The following is a 23,167-nucleotide window of genomic DNA, read 5'->3' on the forward strand; positions in this document are numbered from 1 at the left end:
TAAACCACGTGAGTATAATATGAGGTACAAATTAATTGCACATAAAAAATACTAAAAATCATAAAAATGTAGTGACATAATAATTACCACATTATGCAAGACCGAAATTAGATACTTATTTAACAAAATAAATCAAAAATATAACTAAAGGTAAGTGTGCAGTTCCTACAAAAATCAAAAGCACTACCAAATAGATTCTAAATATTTTGCCAAACAACAAGCCACTAAAACAGAAGAATCAGATTTAAGAACTCTCAGAGCCAATAGACAATTCCTAAAACCCATTTTTCTGCATAATGGAATAATCCAACGAGCCCTCTGTTTATGGTATGCAGAACATTGGAAGAGGACATGGGTTATGGATTCTTCCCTGGCACAGCCCATCGGGCACATCTTAGAGGTGCAACTGGTATTAGTCCATTTGTGCGTTAGATGCGCAGAGGAAGAGATCCTATCCTAAATCTGGTATACAATGCACGTGCATGTGGAGAAAGTACTGTGTCCATATATTGCTCAGATTGATAGTGGCATTTGATTTTTAGAAAGCTGCCAGTCATAGATGATAATGAGACTGCAGACAGTTGTGTAACTTGGACATTGAGCCAGAATGCATCCTTCAGAGTCTGTGTTGCATTTTTTGGAATAGATAACGGATCCTTCCAGTATGACCCCAAACCAAGTAGTACGAAGGTCCGTTCTACGTACGCACACCACTTGATTTTTAGACTAGTGTTACTAACCATCAAGTTAACTAACCCGCATCTATAGGGAGTAAGAGAATCTAGTGACCATAGGCGAATCCAAAACAAGAAAGGCCTGAGAGCAGCGATCTGGCTAATGGGAGGCAAATTTAGATCCATTCGAATAGGAAGCATTGGGGTGCTGGAGGGAACTCTTAACAACATCCTTAAAAAATAGTTTTTCACCCTTGTCAAATCGTCTAGATTGCAATGGCCCCACTGTTCAGCTCCATAGAGGGCCCCCCCCCCCCTTGCTTGCGATTTATAAATTTCAATAGCGGGCGTCATGGCAAAGCTAGGAGATCTAGCTGCGAATCTTATGATACCACTCGCCTGTTGTCTCAAGCGGAGGTTTGCTTTCTGGAGATGAGAGTGCCACTTATGTGAATCTTCTAGTTTCAGACCTAGATAGTCGAAATCGCCAACTCTTTCCAGCGCGGCACCCTCTAGGTAAATAGGTTGCCGCATCCTGCCTTTTTATCCCCAAACACCATACATTTAGTTTTTAATCGATTGATTTCCAGGCCATGATCATTACAGAAATCCATGAACCTCGAAAGCAGGGTTGAGAGGCCTGTAGCTGTTTGGGATATCAGCAAGGTGTCATCAGCAAATAGGAGGCAAGGAATCTTCTGCCCTCCTATTTTGGGGGCATCACTGGAACACTCCATGAGATAGGGAATGCATGCATTTATAAATAGAAGGAATAAAGTAGGGGCGAGTACACAACCTTGTCTCACGCCACGGGCAGTGGGAAATTCTTCAGTTAGTTCACCTTGCCGACCCCATCTAATTCTGGCATAATTACCAGTACAGAGATCTCTAATGATATTTAAAATAGAGCAGGGGACTCCCAGTTTGATCAGGACCTCCCACAATTTGTAGCGGGGTACTAAATCAAAAGATGATTTTAAATCAACAAATGCTACGAATAGATGGCCTAAGTCCACATCAACAACTTTCCATTTAATAGAGATAAAACAGAAAATCTGGTCTATTGTACTGACTTTTTCCCTGAAGCCCGCTTGGAGGTGGCTTAGGATTTGGTTTCCTACTATCAATTTCCTCAGTCTGCTCAACAATTGGTAGCAAAATATTTTTTGAAGTTTATCAAGAAGGGTGATAGGTCTATAGTTTCCCGGGGAATTCCTCTCTCCTTTCTTATAGATGGGCACAATGATTACCTCTTTCCATGAGTCAGGGTAAGATCTAGTAATCAGAATGGCGTTAGAAAGCCTACTGATATACGGACTCCAGATGTTCTGGTCCACTTTGAACATATCTGAGGGGATCCCATCCGACCCTGGGGCCTTCACTGCTTTTTGAGGAGTGATGGCCAGCGCAGTTTCATTCAATGTGAAGGGAGGCAGGAAGGACATAGGCGAGTAAGATGCTGTCAACTCTCCCAAACTTGGTACATCACAGGCCAGTGGGGAGCCATACAGTTCCCTGAAATGGGATAGCCAGGCATCAGGAGTAATATGTGACTCCAAACTGGGTGCTCGGTTCTGGTCGCTACGAGAGACCAGAAGCCAGAACCGTTTGGAGTCATGGGCCCTAGCTGCCTCGGATAATTCGCTCCAAAGCCCCTCTTCATACTCATGTTTGCTCTTATTACATGTAGAAACATAATGGCACCTAGCGTTAATAATTCCTAGTCTATCTTTTGTCCTTAACACTTTTACCAAGGTATTTTAGCCTCTCTACACCTCTTGTTAAACCATTTACTACAGGGTTGAAGCCATTTCAGATTCAGGAAAAATCCAAAGACGAACCAGCCAAGAAAGAATGAAGAAAGATATTTTATTTGCATGCACAGAGACTACTGGCTTGAGAGGCCAAGTCCAAGCAGTCCGAATTGTGGCACTCCAATACAATCTTTTATGCATGAAAACCACAAAAGTGTGAAAATACATCATCCAATCAGAACAACAGAAAGGTCATTTATTCATCAAGTACATGGTGTGATGTTGATCAGGAGATGCATGGTGTTACTCATATATTAGGCATCTATCCAATCACAGTAGAACAACATTTCATGATGGCAGAGTGATACAAGATGACCACAAGTGCGACCTTCACATTTCTCAGATGGTTGGGACTTTCCAAGGTGTCACCAAACCAGTTTCTTCATAACCTCTCCTCAGACCTATGTGTACATCCAGATGTCTGTCTGTTGTTGGGCAAATGAAGCAATGCATGTCACATTTTAAGCAAGCCTTGCATTACAAGCTGTCTATAAGGGTTAATTTAGTAAAGGTCATCCAACCTTTTGCATATGTTTTTCATGACTGTTCATCATTGAGTATCACAGGATGAGGTCAGGCCTGGTAAAATAATAAAAATGATTCTTTAGCCAGTTTATACACAATAGTTAGGGTGTGTAGCCCCTCCAAGCACTTGCGTCTCCTAAAGGTAAAACAGGTAGCCAGGATCAGTGCATAGGAAAACTCAATGTATCTAAAGAACTCTTGAGGCCTAGCAAAGACTCCGGATCACATGCTTTCCATCTGGATAAAGTGAGATATATCTGTTGTGATGTTGTTTCTGCTAGTGTCTGCCCAGGACACCATACTAGTATGTCATCAATCAGCGTGTAAGTTTCTGGGGCATAGGATTCTGGAATGTGAAGACCGTTCTGGAGAAGGAGAGGTTGGGAAGAGCCTTCATGCTGTTCCTTCCAGAATATGTCAGGGAATATATACTATTTTGAATAAAGGAGATTTATGCTGAAGTTCTGTGTGTGGAACATCTTTACAATATTGGTGACGAGTTCCTGACACACCAGAACTATGTAGCACTCACTAAACAATAGCTGTGATTTTCATCGTTTTGAGGACTTCAGTGTTCCTACTCAGGGGCTCCTTGACTGTTTAGAAAATTAAACAATTTTAACAAATTAATAAAGCACTTATAAATAAAGCTGCTAAATGTACAACTGCAAATTTTAAAACCTATTGTAAATGTCATGGAATTTGGAATAGGAGCCAAAAAAATTAATTAGTATCCTCAAATGTATCCATCCGAGAACTGCAGGTACATCAAACAGAATATGGTATGGACAATATGTGGCTTCATTTGAATTTAGAAAAGCTCCAACCTTCCTATTAAAATTATTATTTTTATTTATATTTTGTTTGCAAATTAAATAAAATGTGTTATTATTTGTGTATGTGATGGAATGTTTTTTCTGTACTTTTTGTGTATTGTTTTGTGGTTGAAATCGTCAACAATGTTTAGGCTTGGGTCCCCGGCTCCAGTAATGACTCAGTTGGGGGTCCCCAGATTCCAATAATGATTCCGTGAAGGTCCCCGGGTTCTGATAATGTTTAAGTGGAGTCCAGAGAAGTCAAAAGGTTAAAAACCACTGCATTAGAAGATTTGGATAGTTACTTTAAACCGCCAGTGTGCGTTGCTCTAGATTGTTACAAATTCTTGCACAGGAAGTAGGTAAAGGAAGAGCCCCTGGAGGATTTTGTGTCTGCATTGAAAAATGTAGCTCTCACATGGCGTTTTGGTAGCCTGCATGACAAACTTATCTGGGACCAAATTGTGATGCATCCGGCGAACCAAAGCATTCAAGACAACTTGTGGGCAAAGGGAGAATCTTAACTTCAGGATGTTATTGATATTACCAAGAAAGCGGAACTGATAGGAAGATGTGCTAAAGCTGTGCTCTCAGAAGGGAAAAATAAAGACGACAGTTTGGTGGCTGCCAAAATAGGCAAATCTAAAGCAGCTTATCGAGGGCTTGTTGGGAAAAGAAATTCAGATAAAACTGACTTGGAAAAGAAATCTACCCAAACTGCTAATGTTAAGAGATGTTCTAGATGTGGGAGTAGCAATCATCTTGCTAATGATAGGAAGTGCAATGCACATAAGCAGAAGTGCTCTTGCTGTGGGATACTAGGACATTTCCATAATGTTTGCCATAAGAAATTAGGAAGCATGGTGAAAGTGGGTGATCTGGACAATGAGTGTTTGTCTGGTCTTTCAGAACAGTGGTTCTTAACCTTTTGACTTCTGTGAACCCCCACAGTGGCATTACTGGAACACAAGGACCCCCACTGAATCATTATTGGAATCTGGGGACCCCCCCCCCACCACTGAGTCATTACTGGAAGGCGGGATCCCTGCCTAAACATTGTCAATGATTTGAACCACAAAACAATACACATAAAATACAGGAACAAGCATTCATCAAACACACACACAAATGATAACGCATTTTATTTAATTTGCTATCCAATATTAATAAAAAAATAAAACATTTAATTTTAATAGGGAGGTTGGAACTTTTCTAAACTCCATATTATATTGTGATTGTGCACCTGAACTGCTTCCATGAATCAATCTGAGGATACTAATTTATTTTTTAGCCTCCAATTTCAAATTTCCAATTTTACATTTAGCCACCTTATTTATATACACTTTATTAATCTGTTTTTGGAAAGTGGGTAATTGGTAGTGGTAACTATGAACCTACCACTGGCAGTAAGGTCACTAACCAAATATAGGTTCAATAAAGGTCTCAGAAAATTAGTCCCTTGCTCAATCCTTGGTAGCTGTAATGGAGCAAGCAGGCCTAACTTAGGAGACAACAATGTAAAACATTCAAAAACACCAATACAGTAAATAAGTAAGACACAACTCACAACAAAACAAAAAAAATCCAATGTAGGGAACCACAGATATACATTTTAAAAGAATAAACACTTTCTAGCGCTTAGAAACACAAAGGGGGTCATTCCGACCTTGGCGGGCGGCTACCGCCGCCCGCCAGGCGGAAACCGCCATGCGGCCGCCAATGCGGCCGCACTCACGCGGCCCCCATTCCGACATTCCCGCTGGGACGGCGGGAATGAGGCCGCAACACAGGAGCCGGCTCCTAATGGAGCCGGCGGTGTTGCGGCCGTGCGACGGGTGCAGTTGCACCCGTCGCGCTTTTCACTGTCTGCTATGCTGACAGTGAAAAGCTGGCCGGGGCATGGGCAGTGCAGGGGCCCCCAGGGGCCCCAGGACACCCCTTACCGCCAGCCTCTTCCTGGCGGTGCAAACCGCCAGAAACAGGCTGGCGGTAAGGGGGTCATAATCCCCAGGGCAGCGTTGCTTGCAGCGCTGCCCTGGTGGATTATCACCGCCGGGGCATAAACGGCGGGAAACCGCCGGCCCCGGCGGTGTGACCGCGGCGGTACCGCCGCGGTCAGAATAGGGAAGAAAGCACCGCCAGCCTGTTGGCTGTGCTTTCAGTCATTTTTGCCCTGGCGGTCTCGGACCGCCAGGGTCAGAATGACCCCCAAAGTGCCAACTTTACCAAAATTCTCCAAACTTCAGGAGGTGTTTCCTGAAGTCCTCCTTGCAGGTACAAAAGGTCCAAAACACAAATTCAAGGGTCTGGAATCTCCTGTTTGGTCCTTGGAAAATTGGACCACAGTTCCCACAATGCACCTGGCCAAATACTTAAAAATACACAGGATGCACTCCAGGCTGGGAACTTTTGCTGGGGATGATGCAGGTGAAGCTCTGTTAACCTGTAGCTGCAGAGAGTCCACTCCTGAGTCCTTCTTGAAACAAGGCACCATCTCCAAGGCTGTGGTACCAGATTGTGCAGCAGGTACAGTTCACTCAGAAGTGCAGGCCAAGGGTGCAAATCCAGATTCTTGCAGGGCAGTCCTTCTTTCTTTTTTAGTTTCAGGCAGCAGATCTGGGAGGCTCTGCGCCTCTCACATTTTTATTCCTAGCTCCTGGGCATCAGGAAGAGGGGGACCCACCAATAGATTGCAGAGTGACACCCAGATGCATTACCACTTCCTCCAAAGTGTGGCATATTCCTGTCCCAGAAAGCACCATTCTTCCAAAATCCATGATGTCTGAAATTAAGAGCTAACTAAACCATTCTCCACTGTGGCTTATTTCTATAGCTCTCCTCCTAACATCTGGAAATTCCTTCCTTAAGCCTATTATCTGGCTGAGGGGTCCAGAAGGTGGGGGTTAGGTGATCTGGCATTCCCTCCTGTCTTGCTCTCCTTTGAGGCTGTATGTTCTATTACCCCCCCCCGCTCTGGCATTCCTGTGTAGCCCCCAGTCTGCCCTTCACCAGATAGGCTCTCCCCTGGACAGCCACTTATCACTTAATCTAGCAGCTCTGCTAATCCTGTTAGCACTGACCAATCAGAGGGGACCTTCAGAAGACTGGATTTTATCTTACAGAAAGAAAAGCCTTAAAACTTATTTTCTTACAAGTTGTGTTAAATTCACCAATGTCAAATTGCTGAATTTGTCAAAACAAATATTTTAAGTCCTTGAACGACTTTTCTGCACTTTTCCTTACTAATATTACAATGACATACAATATAGCAATGATAGCCTTTGACGGTCAGTATCTATAATGGTGGGGGGGGGAATGAAATGATCAGTTTTTCCCTAAACAGGGTTTATAAAACATCTTTTCTAAGGCCTCTGCTTATAGTTACATGACCCCCAAGCCCCTGGGACACCTAGGGGAGACCCTGGGGGTACCTAATATCTGAAAATAAGGTAGATCATCACTTTTAAAGTGCCCACAGCACCAAAGTCGAATGGGGTCACCATTTCCATCTAAATGCAGTCTGCAGAGTCAGGCTGCATTTAAAAATGACAGACAACCTCCTGCAGTGCCCACATGCAAAGTGCAGCAATTCTGCTGGGCCTCTACTTCCATGCCCTATTATGTACTAGGGTCTTATAGGTAGTTGGCACCCCCTTGTCACATTTATTCTGGAATTGAATAAGAAGCCCTTGCTTGTGTGTGGGGGTCTTGAACATTTTAGACAGTACATTTTAGGGGAAAAAGTCACCCTATGTAGTGACCACAAACCACTCATGAAGGTCTTAGCCACCAAAGGTTTATATAGTGCTTCATCATGACTTGTTCACATATCTGTATGACTACTAGATTACAATTATTATGTACAATATGTGCCTAGCATGAAAAATGTAGTTGCAAATCTTTTGAGTCGCATGTCATTACCTGTGAGAGATAAGAGTGAGAATGATTTGGAGGAAATTTGTATTGTGAGCATTACTGAGGTAGTCCCGGATATTACTAATGAGGGCTGGGTAAGTCCTCAAGAACAAGACAGAATACTTGGAGGTAAGCAAAATGATTTAGGAGGGCTGGCCAGATAAGAAACATTTAGAGAAATACTTATCATTGTCAACTTGTTGGGAGTTAAGGCACACATTATCCTCTGAAGGAGGTTTAGTTATGAGGGATGGTAGGATTATTCCTCTTAAAAAGCTTTGATCAAGGTTCTTGGAGATCTATCATTAGGGACATTTGAGTATTTGCAAGACTAAGTGCAGAGGGAAAAACTGGTACTGGTGGCCAGGAATAGACTAAGAAATAGAGAGGAAAATAAGGAATTGTGTACAATGTGGGAATTCAGACAAGACCTTACTATTGCATTTTTCAACATGTACTTTCATATGGTTGTGCAAATAAGTTTGACATATTTACTGCATATATGCTGTAATGTTGTACATATTCTAATTATTTATTTTATTGCAGTATATTTATTATATTTTATTGACATTTTAATCAGAATGTTGATAAGAATTTATATATTTTGTTAATGTAATAAAAAGGAGGAAGATGTGTTATGATGATGTTACTGCTAGTGACCACCCAGAACACTGTACTAGTATGTCATCAACTAGTGTGTAAGGTTGTAGGGGGCATAGGGTTCCAGAATGTGAGAGGAGTTCTGGAGAAGGAACTGGAGAAAGAAGATGTGAAGGGCATTCGTGCTGTTCCTCCCAGAGTGTGTCAGGGAATATATACTTTGTCAAATGAGGAAGATTTATGTCAAGGGACTGTATACAAAACATCCTTGCAGTATCTTCAAAGGAAGAAAAAAGCTCCAAGTATCTTGAAGAGTGGGAAGATAAAGAATCTAAGACCTACCATTCATCATTTGCAACTCAGAGGACCCAGCAACCAATTTACTGCAGGATAATGAATCTTCACACTGCATGCCATGTGGCAAGGTCCTGAACATGACCACCCTGTACTTATGAGAAAGGAAATGAGAATCCCCTTGTAAAAATCTTGTTTAAATTAATTATTAAGTACAGATTTTAGGGCAGGAGAGAGGAAATTCTGGACCACAAAAGCCTAGCTTTTTGGTTCAACACACAGCTGGCCGTTTGTGGTTTCAGTTTAACAAACCCAAACAGTGACTAACCAACATCCAACATGGCCCAGTACCCATTGTGACACCTTCAGCTGGTCCTAGTTTTTTTGGCAATTGCTCTTTGCATGCTGTATTTTTATAGCTTGGATTTACAATATTACAAATGTTACTAAACGTTCCAGATTTCAACATGTTGTAGGTTAAAAAGTGAGGACTGCCTGAAGGTGTTGAAATGGCAATGGAGCCACTAGGCAGCTATGTATGTGTAGACAATAGCAGTAACTCTTCCACATAAGGCTGGAAAGAGGCTACAACAGCAGTGGGGTGAGCTCTAAAGCAACCAGGTTTGGGTTTGTAAGAAAGACTGGGTTTTATGTTATTGTCCTGCAACGATTCATAGATCCACAAGCACCATATTGAGGACAGTGGTGACCACACTTACAAATATATTATTTTAGAGGGCTAATGTGAAGATAATGAACACAGGAATTAGGTTCATGAAAACAGCAAATGCTTCAGCAATTAATAATCCTCTAAAGCAGCCAGAGGATTCAAAAGATCGTGAGCACATGAAAAAGTGTACGTGAGAGAGAGGAAGAGGCAACAAACCTGACAAACATCAGCCAAAAACTCTGAATTTGACTTAGGTAGATAGATTCCTAAAAACATACAAATACTCTTAGCAGTCTCTATAAGACACCAGATTTACTTGCTACCAATGGAGACAATAAAATAAATCCTGTAAAATTCATGTTTTAAGTAATACAACAATGCCCTGTAGCAAACATGTTTTATAAATACCTGAAAACACTCTTTTCATGTAAGTTTGGGAGAGCATGCTGTACAGCAACTGAAAGAAAATATGAACACATTGGAAAAAAACGACCTGAAACTATAGAAAATAAACACAGGAAACACCATTTATAGCTTTTGGTGATATTTGTTTCTATTAATTGTAAAGGTTCTGTTTTCAAAATAGTCGACCTGAATGCAGGGCAATTAATAGCCCACAGACATATCTCCCAAACCATCCATCGCTCTGCATAACTAATTTCTAAACTAAATTAACTCAAAGCTGGGAGGATCCAGGTTGTCAATGCTTGAGCTGAATGTTCTCAAAAAAGCCCATAAGAGTGCTCAGTATACGAGACACGTACAGGAGTGAGAGGCAGAAACAAGCATTTGACAAGAGTACCCTTATTTTCCTTTTTACATAAAAGTGATGGGATCTGCTGCAGCATTTTATTCCTTTGCAGTAATCAATTCTCATCAAGGTCAACAGATCTTTGGACCCCGGATAGGATGTGGTAGAACCATTAACACAATTTCAATACACACCAGTTAAGTTACAGAATATGACCAATGCGGCCTAGCAAGAAAAACTCCATTCAGAAATGTTTAGAGATTTATTACAAATGTCAGCTCAAAGTCACGTAGACAATTCACAAGACAAAGATATAAAGTTAATGAATCACCAAGGGTTGCCCAAGGCAACAAAATAAGTTCAGATAAACTAACATTAACATAACTAAACATTCTTATAAGAAAAATTCAAAACATCAACTAAAATATCTGGGAAACAGAAAATAAGCGTTACTCAGCTTTGATAAGCATCAAATACATTTTAAATCAGTAGAGCAAAATTTAGCTGGGCGCAGGGAGACTCTACAATCTGCCAAATTAGGATAATACATGTGTGGGGCACAACACATGTGAGCAAAAGACCAAAAGAACCTAAAGGACAAAAAGATTTTGGGAAAAGGTAATCTTGGGCAACAAGCTACTAGCTAAGGTGGGCAAAAGATAGGTAGAAGGAAAAGCATTAGTATGTCAGAATCTTGATCAAGAGTCTTCTGCAGGGGTTAGGAAGAAAACCTCTTTGTCTCTTCAAGACATCTCAAAGGGGCAAAAAGGCAGAGGGGAAGATACCTCTCCAAGGGTCTCAGCATGGATGGTTCTTAATCTGCAAGGGTTCTGATGAAAAGAAATTCTGACCAAAGTCCACTGGCATATGGCATATAAAAGTTAATACGCCAATTTGATTTGTTCAAGACAACAGCTCATTTTACGTTAAAGGGGCATCATCCAATAGCAATCGATCACCTGACCCCAAGCTGCAATATTGGCATTTCTTCCCAGGTCTGTCATGGGGACATCATCCATCCATGTGGCTCCACACGTATTTCAAGCAAATGTTTAAATTGCTCTACCCCAGTCCAGGATGTTCCTGATTCAAGGTCAACTTTATACAACTATGTGTAAAACCATGGGAGTCTATTGCCAAAGCTGGTCTTCTCATGGGTACGAAGTCCGAAAGTTAACGTTATGCAAATGACTTGGCATTTTCTTCACACTCATGAAAAACAGGGCCTAGCAGGCCTCACTAAAGGCTAAGGCAAGGGACGTTATACAACACATTAATACACCAAATAAAGCACATTTTAATACACAAACTGTTATTTCAGCATTAAAAAAATTTCATTAGCATTCAGATTTCAGTAACTAAACAAAAAACTCTATTTACACGTCAGTCATGTAATGTGGAACTGCATTTATTTATTTTTGCACACAAATTTAAAGCATTAATCATTAGAAATGTAATATCATTTCAATACATACTATTAGTCTAAAGTCTAAATGACATCATATTATCAGTTTAAACCTTCAAATATTTGATTAAACCTTAATACCACCAGGGTTTCTAACATTAGTCTAAACGAATGCACATGTAAAATGGCTTATTAAAGCCTCATTCTACAATCAAACCATTACTACCTTGGTTAACAAAATGCATTAACTGTCACATATAGAGGACTTCTGTTACATGACGGACAGCACTAAAGTTCTGCTACATCAGAATCAATAAGGAAACAGACTGATATGACATTCCACTTTCCTATGCCCTTCCATCCCAAGGTAGGACTGCTGGTGCTAGTAGAAAAATGCTATGATCCATGAACGTTAGGTGCAGTATCCTTTCATTGTTCTCTTACCTCCAACTGCTTTTTAGGTCTGGCCTTTGAGATATCTTTAGCTTCCTTGCCAGACTTCAATTTTCTAGAACATTAATACATATTATACATGCACCGTTGAGCCTTTGGTCAACAGCCTTCATTTACTAGTTGGCTAAATTGTCATTTACATTTTGCTTCCACCCACCATACCCTACATCATTAACAATGGGTCAGCTGACTATATTAATTACTTTGAGCGACTGCCTAAAGCCTGTGCACATTGTTTGCATCCTTCTAAAAATAGATCCTTTCTTTTCAGCGACAACGTGATTTATATTTATATATTGTTTTAACATTAACATCCAGCTATTTTGTGCACCTCCGCTGCCTGAATAGATTGGCATTTATTCTTTGTCTTCTTTAGGAAGGTGCTGTTATAAAGTGTTTACATTGTAACATTGTAGCTGTCTGCAATTTCAGGGCTTGATTAGGTTGTAATTTATTCTTGTCTCCATCACCAACAATAATACTGAAAAAATGCTGGAAGAGCAGAAAGGCTTGTCATTTAAAAAAACATCATAGTAAAACAGCAACCGTACTGTTTTTCAATTTTTTTTTTATTCCATGCATATGGCATACATGCTTTGGTGGTAGCATATTTTCTTTTTTTCTTTTTGTGTCAAATATTTGCTATTAGAAAAGAAACAACCGTTTAATTAGTCTACCAAGGTCTGATGTATTGACTCTGCCAATGCTTGTTTCAGTTTTGGAAGCAAAACAAAACACTGTATCCCAATTTACATATAAGTCATTTAAACCCTATCCCACTGATTAGATATAGTTCTGACTAGCAACGCAATTTAACTTTTATCAGCCATAATGTTTATTTAATATGCAATAACTTAAAATCTGTTTATTTTTACCTTTATGGTATCATTATACGCCAACAGCTAAACCTTAGTTATTAAAAATCAGACCAAATCTGATTTACTCATGTGAGATGGAGAAAAGGATATGGAGAGAATGGGAAAGTGGGAGTTGAGAGGGGTAGAATTGGGGTTAGGGTGCCCTTGATTTAGTGCGGTATACTGATGATATTTTGAATTCTCTGATTTAGGGATAAAAACAAGTTCGTATGTAGGTTGAGTCGTTATCTTTGATGCCAGCAATTTGCTGAGAAAACTAGCAGTTTAGCCTATGTGTAATCTCCAATGAAAACCATTGTTTTTCAGTCTAATTCTCCATGACTGGCCATGTAGAGAATTTATTTTGTCTTAAAAGTTGATGGGAAAAGGTGAATAATAATACTCCAACCTAATGCTTTGGCATCACAGCACCGAAAGGGCCTTCCCATTTTTATGTATATTTGTTGAGCACACTTATCACCTGAGGAGGGATTCAGGCACTTGAGCAGGTTTATAGGATGAGCAAAAGTAGGAGTGGGTCATACGGAGGAGATCCTCTGAGTTAGTTGAAAAGCCAGGTCTTCAGCTTCTTGCAGAAGTTGAGTAGCAAAGAAGAGGTTCTGATGCGTTTGGGGAGGTCATTCCTGGTCTTTGTGGCAATGTAAGAAAATGTTCAACCTCTAGCTCTGCTTCGGTGAATCTGTGCAATATATATACGAGAGAGAGAGCCATAGATCACAGTTGTCTGGTGGGTTGGTAGAAGTGTAGGCAGTGGTTGAGGAAGGCCTTGAATGCCTGGCTGAGCAGTTTGAATTAGCAGCGTTTCTTGGTAGGAAGCCACTGGAGCACACTGAGGTGAGGTGAGATGTGGGTGAGGGAAGTTGAGGAAGAGTCAGCAGCAGTGTTCTGAATGGTCTGCAGTCTCTGTGTAAAGTGGGTTAAGATTCCAGCATAGAGTTAATTGCCGTAGTCCAGCCTGCTCATGTTGAGGGATTAAGTGATGGTGCATCTGGTGGTTTGGGGTAGCCACTTGAAGATTTGACATAGCAGTTGTTGGATGAGGAAGCAAGAGATGGTGATGGTGTTTATCTGAGGTGCCATCGTGAGTATATTATTCAGAATGAGCCTTAGGTTTCTGGCTTGTTCTGATGGGATTGGCATTTCGTCCTAGTTCTGCTGGCCACCAGAAGAAGTTCCATGGTAAGCTCGTGTTTCTGAAGATCACTTGCTTCCCTGTTGAGATTCAGGCAGTTCTTTTTCATCCAGTCTGTCACATTGGTCATGCAGTTTATGAAGTTGCTTCTGGTGGTGTTGGCATTGGTTGTCGGGGATATGATGAGCTGTGTGTCGTCAGCGTAGGATATGATGCTGCATTTGTGGGCTCTGATGGTGCCTGCAACAGGTGCCATGTAGGTGTTGCAGTGTTGGGCTGAGAGATGATCCTTGTGGGACTCCACCAATTAGTTTCTTAGGTTCTGAAGTGTATGGTGGGAGCCTGACTCTCTATGTTCTTGCTAAATGGAAGAGCTGGTCCTTGTATTCTTGTGTGGCATAGCCTTGAGATGACGGCATAGTGAAAAACGGTGTAGAAAGCTGTGGAAAGATCGAGCACGATATGAGCAGCGTTGCCTCTGCAGTCGAGGATAATCCAGATGTCATCAGTGCCCATAATATGGGCAGTTTTCGTGCTGTGGTTCCTGTGGAACCATGATTGCATGCTGTTCAGAAGTTGGTGAAGTCCTAGGTGTCTGGAGAGTTGTTTGTTAATCTCGTTATTCATACCTTTGGCTGAGAAAGGTAATAGTGAGGTGGGTAGGTAGTTGCTGAGTTCGCTCAGGTCAGCCGATGGTTTCTTCAGGAGGGTATTAACCTCTGTGTGTTTCCAGTTGACAGCAAAGGTTGTGCATTTGATGGATTTATTGATGATGGATGTGAGCGTGAAGCTGATTATGGAACCTCTTAAGTTGCAGATGTGGTGGGGGCATGGATCTGTCGGGGCTCCTGAGTGGATGGATTTCTTGATTGTGACAGTGTCCTAACCGGTGAGTGCTTTCCAGAAATATGATTTTCATCGCTTGTGGTGGTAGGAAGATGGTTGATGATGGCTTCTGGGTTGGGCCGAGGGTTGAAGTTGCTGTAGCTCTTTGTGATTTTGTGGTGGAAGATGTTGGAGTGGTTGCTATATTGTTCCTGCAAAAGTGTGATGATGGTGGTCGCAGCAGTGAGGTTGGAGAATTCTTTGACAATGGTGAAAAGCTCTTTGCAGTTGTTGGACCTAATTTCTAACCTCAGTGTCAGGGCATTTTATTCTTTCTCTGATTTGTGTAAGCCTCTTATCATGGCCTTTTATGTGTTTCTGGCGGTGGGATCCCTGCTGGTTCTCCATTTACTTTCCAGTTGTTAGCGTACCACCTAGCTTATTGTTGGTTCTCCTCTGTTTGGTGTGCTTGAGGACTGCTAGGGTGTTGGTGCAGCCTAATATCCATTAGTTGAAAGTTGGTATGTTGTTGTCTAGATCGTTGGTGGGGATTGGTTGGTTGGTCCAGGGGATGTTGGTCTAGTCTGCTTCAGTTATTTTATTCCAGGTTGGACTGCTGGTGCTGAGTATAGTCGGAGTGGTGACTTTGTGGTATGTTGATGTGAAAGTAAATGATGGAGTGGTCCGTCCAGGTGAATTTGATATTGTCGCTGGAGGTAAATGTGGGATTCATGGTGTGGCCTGCATTGTGCATTGGGCCCTGGACGAGCTTTATGAGTCCAGTGCTGACAAGGCTTTCAAGCAGGGCTCCGAAGTCGTGGTCCGTGGGAGTCGTCCAGAAGGAAGTTAAGGTCTCTGAGGAGGATGAAGTAATTTGAGCTGATTTCGAGGGGGGGTCACAAAGTCTAAAATGAGGTTGCAGAAAGCGGTGCTTAGTCCGGAGTTGTCTGTATGCAAGGGTTCCTTTAATCGTTGTTTTTCCATTAGCTTGAAGCTTGAAGTGCATGTATTCCATGAATGGTGTATTCTTGTCTGTGGATGAGGTGCAGTGAATTGTGTCCTTGTGGGTGATAGTGAGGCTTCCTCCTGGCTTGTGGGCCCTCTCTTGGCACGGTATCTTATAGCCTTTTGGGATGGCTGTGGTAATGATGGGTGACAACGATGGGTTAAGCCAGATTTTAGTGAAGAAGAGGATCTGCTGCTCGTGTTTCAATTAGATTCCTGATCTTGGTGTCGTGTTTACCGACTCAGCATGTGTTGAGGAGCATGTAAGCGAGGTGGGAAGGTGGTGTGGTTCGGTGCATGAAGAGGCCTGTGTGGTTTTGATGCGTGGATGTGCGTTCTCACAGGTGAAGTGGCAGTGCAAGCAAGTGAAAGGTCTTACTGTTGTTTAAGGCGCTGCGCAGAAGCAGCACTAATGGTGCCTAAGGTTGAGCACACAGATGTCGTTGGCATTGTAGCTGTGTAAGTCAGTCAGATCAGGGTGTGTGTGGCTGGATGCGGTCTGAGGTTTATCCAGGCTATCCAGGCATGGGCAGGTGCAGATGGCTTTGCCTGGGCGCACTGCAGCTGCTATTAAATAGGTCCTTGAGAGGAAGAAGTGCAGGGAAGAGGTGTCCAGGGCTTGGGAAGCGTGGGAAGAAGATGCTGGAAGCTGCAGTTAACACAGGAGAGCAGGCAAGGAGCAGGGGAGGCAGGAAGGAGAAAAAGAAAAGGAGGGTTGTGGAAAGGGTCGGGTGTCAAGGGAAAGACAGAGAGAGACCAAAGAGGCAAAATTAGGGAAAAATAGGTATAAGGAGGCAAAAAGAAGCAAAGTAAAGGCAAGGGTTCAAAGACAATGGAAAGTGGCAAAAAGAGTGTGAATCAATTAGGAGAGTGGAGTGTATGAAAGAGCGAAAAGGAGAAAATCCAAAGAAGAGAACAGAAAGAGCACTAAAACAAACAGAGGGCACAGAAAGAGCTGAAAAAGAGCACATAAAGAGTGTCAAAGTAGCCCAAGATGGTACATAGCACGAGAGTGTGCAGCAGAGTAAAGAGAGAAAGAGCAGTGAAGAAGACAGAGTGTGTGAAAGGGAGGGCGGAGGACCCAAAAGGCAAGACAGCGGTGGGAAGTTAAGAGGAGCAGCAGGAGCCTCAAGGCTCTAGGCCGGGTTCGAAAGGGCCTAGGCTGGTTGGAGACCCAGACCCAGGTGAGTGAGGAGGGAGCTGGGCCTAGGCACCTGCACGATGTGTCTGTGATAGAGAGGGGATGCAAAGTAACGTAGTGAGCTATTGATATTCCCAACTATTGCATACACCGCCTATCCCTAAGGTTGCGGTTTCAAACTTAACCTATCTACTGAACAATGATATACTAAAATAAATTGTACGTGAGGCACCGGTCTGGTGCCAATGGATATCCTTGAGTTGCATGTTTGCTCTAAATATCTACTGTGGAAACCAATGAATGGTACTCTAATCCGTGCCCTTTCCTTTTTTCTTTTTATTTTAGAATTTGAGGGTTCGAACTTTGACCGGAAGTACTTACTGCACAAAATCAGGCAAGAAATTCTCTGGACAGTTTTTGGAGAAGTTCATATTGATTGATTGTGAACAAGTTATTGCTGGCACATACAGGTGAGAAGATTATACATTTAGCATAAACTAAGGTTACGGTTTAGTATCAATCCTTTCTCGGCTGCTAAAGAATCATATTTAAAAAAAATACACATTATAGTAATTAAGGTATGAATGGAACTGATACATTTGTTTTCTTTCTTTAAAAGGCTGTGCTGATGTAGAACTAGATACTCTTATCACCTTTGTCTAAAATGTTCGTAAGTGCTTTGTCAATAATTGTCAATAACTACCTACACACACACACACACACACACACTCTCTCTCTATTTCAAATAACCACAATTCACTCAACTCACCCTTTATTGTCTTTCGCACAGTATAAGGAACGTTCTGCGCTCTGGGCTACAAGTTATCATCCACAAAGGGCATTCTGATTATTAAGTGGGGTTCCACAAGGATCCTCTTCTGAGATTCCATACGGATGATGAGGAACACCCCTCAAATTCAATTACACTCTGCCTACTTTTCTGGCTACTCCAACTCCAATATCCCCTTGCCTCCTCCTCCCCCTTCCAATGTACCTCCACTAGAGAGTCCCACGTGTCAGGAGGAAAGAGAAGCATAGCTCTCATTAGGTGTGCTTCCTGATGGGATACTCCTGTCTCACTGATATCACCTTTCTTTTTTAAAGGTCATCCCCATATAAGCTGTACCAGATCTGCAGTTGGAATAAAAAACAATAGTAACCTTTTTTTTAAAAAACTGATCTGAGAAATCCATTCATCATAAGTACAGATCCTCCATACGAAGTACACACACTGAGATGCCTTGGCAGCATTCGTTTTGTAACTTATATTTTGCTTCCTCCGAATAATATAGCTATCGGGCATTATCATTCCTTCTGACAGTATTACGCATTTTCAGTATTTGATATGAAATTATCAAAATGAAAAACATTTCCTGCATCAGTAGTTATTCCTGAAAACGTGGATTTTTCCAAATCTTTCTCACATAGTAATTACACTCATTTTGCTTAGGAAAGTGTAATTGTAATTCTTTTTTTCCAAAGGAATATTCACATTAAGATCCTCAGAGAGATAATTCTAGACTTCTAATATACCTAGGTTAATAAAATGATAAAACTAGTAGTGTTTTTGTCTTATAAGACACAAAAGGGTACTAAATTAATTAAATACACACACATGTATATATATATATATATATATATCAGGTATGAGTACTTCGCATTCCACATATTTTTATATTTTTAGGTCGTCTTCAAACAAGCCTGGGTTCAAGAAAGTTCAATAATTTGTCCTTCCTATATGTTAAAGTGAAAGATAAACAATGTCGGAAGCATACTTACGATCACTGTCCAAAATTAAACTTAAATGTAATTGCCTTGCCTAGCATTGAAATGCCATAGGCCATATGTCTTACCCTAGTCCCATTCCGAGGTCATTTGCCTATTCGCGTAATCGCTCAAACTGGAAATTTTAAGCACAGAAGGACCAGCTGCTGCAATGCTAGTAAGAAAAGGAATGTGCCCTAGGTCTTGTGCTCCCACTAGTAGGGGTATTATTGCACAGTCAATACATAAACCTTTCCTTGTCTGACTGAGGTTGGTGAAATCCTAGTGCTTGCCATGGGTGGAGGGTTGAGGAAAGGATCCCACAGACAAAGGAGAACTTTCTAACTATGAACGGGCTGATGGAAGGAAGCGGTACATAGTGCAGATTGCATCCAGGCTAAAACCTGTTGCCCTCACAGAAAATATACGCAGGAAATATATTTAACCAGGGATGAGGCATATTATGTGGGAAAGTTAATATATCATATATTACAACATATACACAGCAATGAACATTTATAAAAACCTAACAAAAAGCCCTGCAATTAGAAAAGAAGGGGAAATTACTTACATGGTGTGAACATTAAGGCAAATTGGAAAGCTTCTATGCAGGATATGATGAGCATTGACATTGACTAAGTCTAATTGGCTGCAAAGGCCCCTACGTTTTAGCAAGCTGTTTTCTTGTGAAAGACATATTATGGGCTTACCAAGAAAATGTAGAAACTTGCCTCTGTCGTGTTGGTTGGCTTTAATGTCACTCTTATTAACTGGGTTTCTAATGATGGTTTTCCTTTGTTTCAGCCTGTCCCTCTTATGTTTGTCCCTCCCATGGGCCGCAGCCTATTTACCATCTCTTTGATTGCGTGGCTTCTATATTTCTTCTGCTTGCTTTTAGGGAATTACTTTTTCCCTTTCATTTAAATACTCCATGAGAGTGCATGTTTTTTCAAGCTGTCTCCCTTGTGTGCTTTTCTCCCCCTCCTCCACAGTGCTCTCTCTTGCCATTGTGCTTCTCTTCCCGCACTCATGTTGCTCTCTCTCGCCTGCATGCTTCTCCCCATCCTTCCTTGTTGCTCTCTTCTCCCCATGTTCTCTCCCTCTTGTTGATTCTTGGCGCCCCACCATGTTGCTTCTCCCTCACCTGCTGTGTTATTTAACATCTACTCGCTACCTAACCCGCTCCAGCAACCTGCTCAACTATTTGAATCTTTAAAGCTTTTGCGATGCATTTTCAAATATCACGTAAACGCCTACGAAATGATGCAGTGCCTGCAACCAGTTTTTTTATGCATGCTGCCTTGCAGTCTGCTAAAATTAATTTGGGAACACCGATAGGTCTTGTTGACAAGATCTTTTGGCTTTGGCTATACTTGTTTCTTATTGAACTGCAGTTTCACTGTTCCTCTAGAAATGCCATCTTTTTACTTCATTTGAGCGTAATTGCTGTGAGTAGGTGAAGAAAGTTCATAGCCTTAGCTGAAATTTGAGTTTGACTCGGCTGTTGTATTCATTTTTTTCTGATTTGTGCTCTACGCATCACGCTGTTCATTTGCGAAGAAAAAAGAGGGGATTCTTTACTCACATAGGCTGTGCTTCTCAATGGCAAATTTAGTCTCATCAGGATAAGTTTCTGATGAGAATACGTTTAATGTTATTTTTCTTCGGTAAAGCTCATAATACCGTATCCATTCTTAAAATTGCCGTTATATTTGAACGTCTTTCTCTTCTATTTTTCTAGTTTTAGCTGGATTGCAAGTCAAGTTCACAGCAACATGGTGACACTTTTTATTGGAAAAATTGTGGAAGACTTTGACACAGAATTTCGGTGCTTGTATGCAGTTTCAAATAAAGTTGACTATTTCAGTAATGCAGACTCGAATATCAGTCCATATTCCCGTCCGTTGATCTGGAATACACAACCCATTCTACGACTAGCCCCAGAGGCCACACCATCAAATGGGTCAAGCAGCCATTCAGATTCAACTATATCAAGCCTGAAGGCATCTCAAACAAGCACAAGCTACAAGGTAATTAACAAGGATAAGCATGCTCCCCCAGACTTAAATAACGATGTAAGACAAGATGTCAATGGTGGTTTCGGGGCGAACTTCATTAACGAACGCAGAAGGCTATCTAACCCTAACACATTGGCAGATAAAGATCACAGTTTTGGATTCCACAATCTTGGACTAAGAACATCTTTGCTATCAAAGTCCACACCAGCACTCAACCAGTTTGAACCAGTGCCAAACTTTACACTTGGAACTATCACGGAGAGGGCTTTTTCACAAAATGATCATAAAACAGGTAGTACGAATGCTAACGTTGATAGTTTGGGGCAGGAGGAAATCTCAAAAGAACAAAGTCATAATATAAGTAGAAATGACAAAAGGATGACCCTTGGTCACAGTCATTTGGATATGATGATGAGCTACAGGCGCCAGGGGCTACAGGCGTTGATGACCAATAATCAACAAACAGACCATAAGCCATTCACTGCAGTAAAAAGTAATGTTTCCCGCTTTCAGGCCGACACTGCAAACCCTACTCATCTTGTTGGTCGAAAGGACATGTCTAAGGAAAAAAATAGCACATTAAATGAAGATGAAAAAACAATGACCCTAGGACATAGTAAATTGGATATGATCACCAAGTTTAGACCACAAACCACAAATAACATACAAGCAGAAAACCTAGCATCTACCAATATGAAAAGTGATAGTTCACAATACCAAACTACTAATTCAAATTACACAGAAAACAAAAGGGATGTACCCACTAATTTAACTGGTTTGAAGGCTAGTATGGGAGGTAACCAGAACACCTTGAGTAGTGATGAGAAAACAATGACCCTAGGACATAGTCGCTTGGACATGATCACCAAATATCGACCCCAACCCACCACAGGGATGGCAGGTTTACAGTCAGACTATAAGACTCCCTCCGTATTGAAAAGTGATGTTTCAGCTAATCACACTGCTGATGACAGTCGTACAGAAGAAGTCAAAGATACTTGTACACATCATGTGAGTCTGAAAGATGATTTAAAAGAAAGCACCAACTTAAGCAGAAATGACAAAAGAATGACTCTGGGTCACAGTAAACTGGACATGATAACAAATCACAACAAAGGAAAACCTACCAAAGCATATAGCCGCTTCAGGCCATGATTACTGGGGACCCATCATGTGACAACGTTCCACAACCCTCACAGCAGGCACATGAATTTATGCGTACTGTACCTTATGTGGACTCGCAGTGGCAAAAATAATTGTGTGAATTGTGTTGCAAGGACAGTAAACGTATCATCAAAAGAATTACAAAATGTCCGTTTGTGTCTCAGCTCTGAACAACATGTTTTGCAACAAGCTGCAATCACATTTGTTACTTAAAGAAATGATGAGCATTTTAACAGTGCCATGTATTACTGTCAGCTCTTGGTTGGGAATCAATTAAAAGGTTGCATTTATATATAATTTTGCTTATTGATCGATGATGTACTGCTAGTTGACTAAACACAGAGTCACATCTGTAGTTATAAAAATTGAAGAGAGGCAGAATAAGGCCAACGGTGTTTCATGAAACATGTGCATTGTATTGTAGAAATATCTTAGCTATAGGGCAAAGGCTGTAACAATAAGCAAACGTAAGACTGTCAAGTCAATTTCCTCTCCCCGGTATGGTCATAAAGAAGGTGCTGCTAGGGGAGGGTTAGATGAATAATATTTGTTGGGCTAATTCGGTTTTTCAAGAATTTTATTACAAAACATCTATAGTTTGGTGCAATCAGAATCAAATGTGAGTTTTAGACAGGACTAACTGATTTGGATCGGCTCAAGACTTTCCACATATTGTGGACTTTGCAGCTTGCACAACTGTCAGTTTTGGAAGTTCTTATGAAAAGTATCTGATAATGGGTGTTTATGACCTGTGGTTTCACTGTATTAAAAAAAGTTGTGACAGTTGTTGTGTGGTAGTGCTTCCAAAGGAAACCATGCTTCAGTGAAAGAGCCTGCAATTGTAAATATTAGTGCCTGACTATTTGCATAGCACTTAATGTTCACTGTTACTTGTTTCCGAACACTTCATATATAAATCTGAATCACACAAAACACCAGGGAAACAGTCAAAAGTGCCCTCATATAGGCGGTCATTCTGACCCTGGCGGTTGAAAACCACCAGGGCAGAGTGCCGCGGAAGCACCGCCAACAGGCTGGCGGTGCTTCATGGGCAATTCTGACCGCGGCGGTAAAGCTGCGGTCAGAAAAGGGCAACCGGCGGTTTCCCGCCGGTTTACCCCTGCCCCAAAGAATCCTCCATGGCGGCGCTGCTCGCAGCACCGCCATGGGGATTCCGACCCCCTTCCCGCCATCCTGGTCCTGGCGGTAAAAACCGCCAGGAACAGGATGGCGGGAACGGGTGTCGTGGGGCCCCTGGGGGCCCCTGCACTGCCCATGCCACAGGCATGAGCAGTACAGGGGCCCCCTAACAGGGCCCCATAAT

At 41.6% G+C, this 23,167-nt stretch overlaps 1 protein-coding gene across 1 annotated transcript in view; it reads left to right on the top strand.

The window, feature by feature from the left end:
- Positions 1–22,626, top strand: part of FAM83C (family with sequence similarity 83 member C) — a 318,539-nt gene extending 295,913 nt beyond the window's left edge. The window contains exons 3-4 of the mRNA XM_069243833.1: positions 17,243–17,367; positions 20,403–22,626. Of these exons, the coding sequence (XP_069099934.1) occupies positions 17,243–17,367; positions 20,403–21,834 (1,557 nt within the window). The 3' untranslated portion in view covers positions 21,835–22,626. The remainder of the gene's footprint in view (positions 1–17,242; positions 17,368–20,402) is intronic.
- The last annotated feature ends 541 nt before the right edge of the window (positions 22,627–23,167 follow it).

Source organism: Pleurodeles waltl, chromosome 7, assembly GCF_031143425.1.
Source record: "Pleurodeles waltl isolate 20211129_DDA chromosome 7, aPleWal1.hap1.20221129, whole genome shotgun sequence".
NCBI classification, from domain to species: Eukaryota; Metazoa; Chordata; class Amphibia; order Caudata; family Salamandridae; genus Pleurodeles; species Pleurodeles waltl.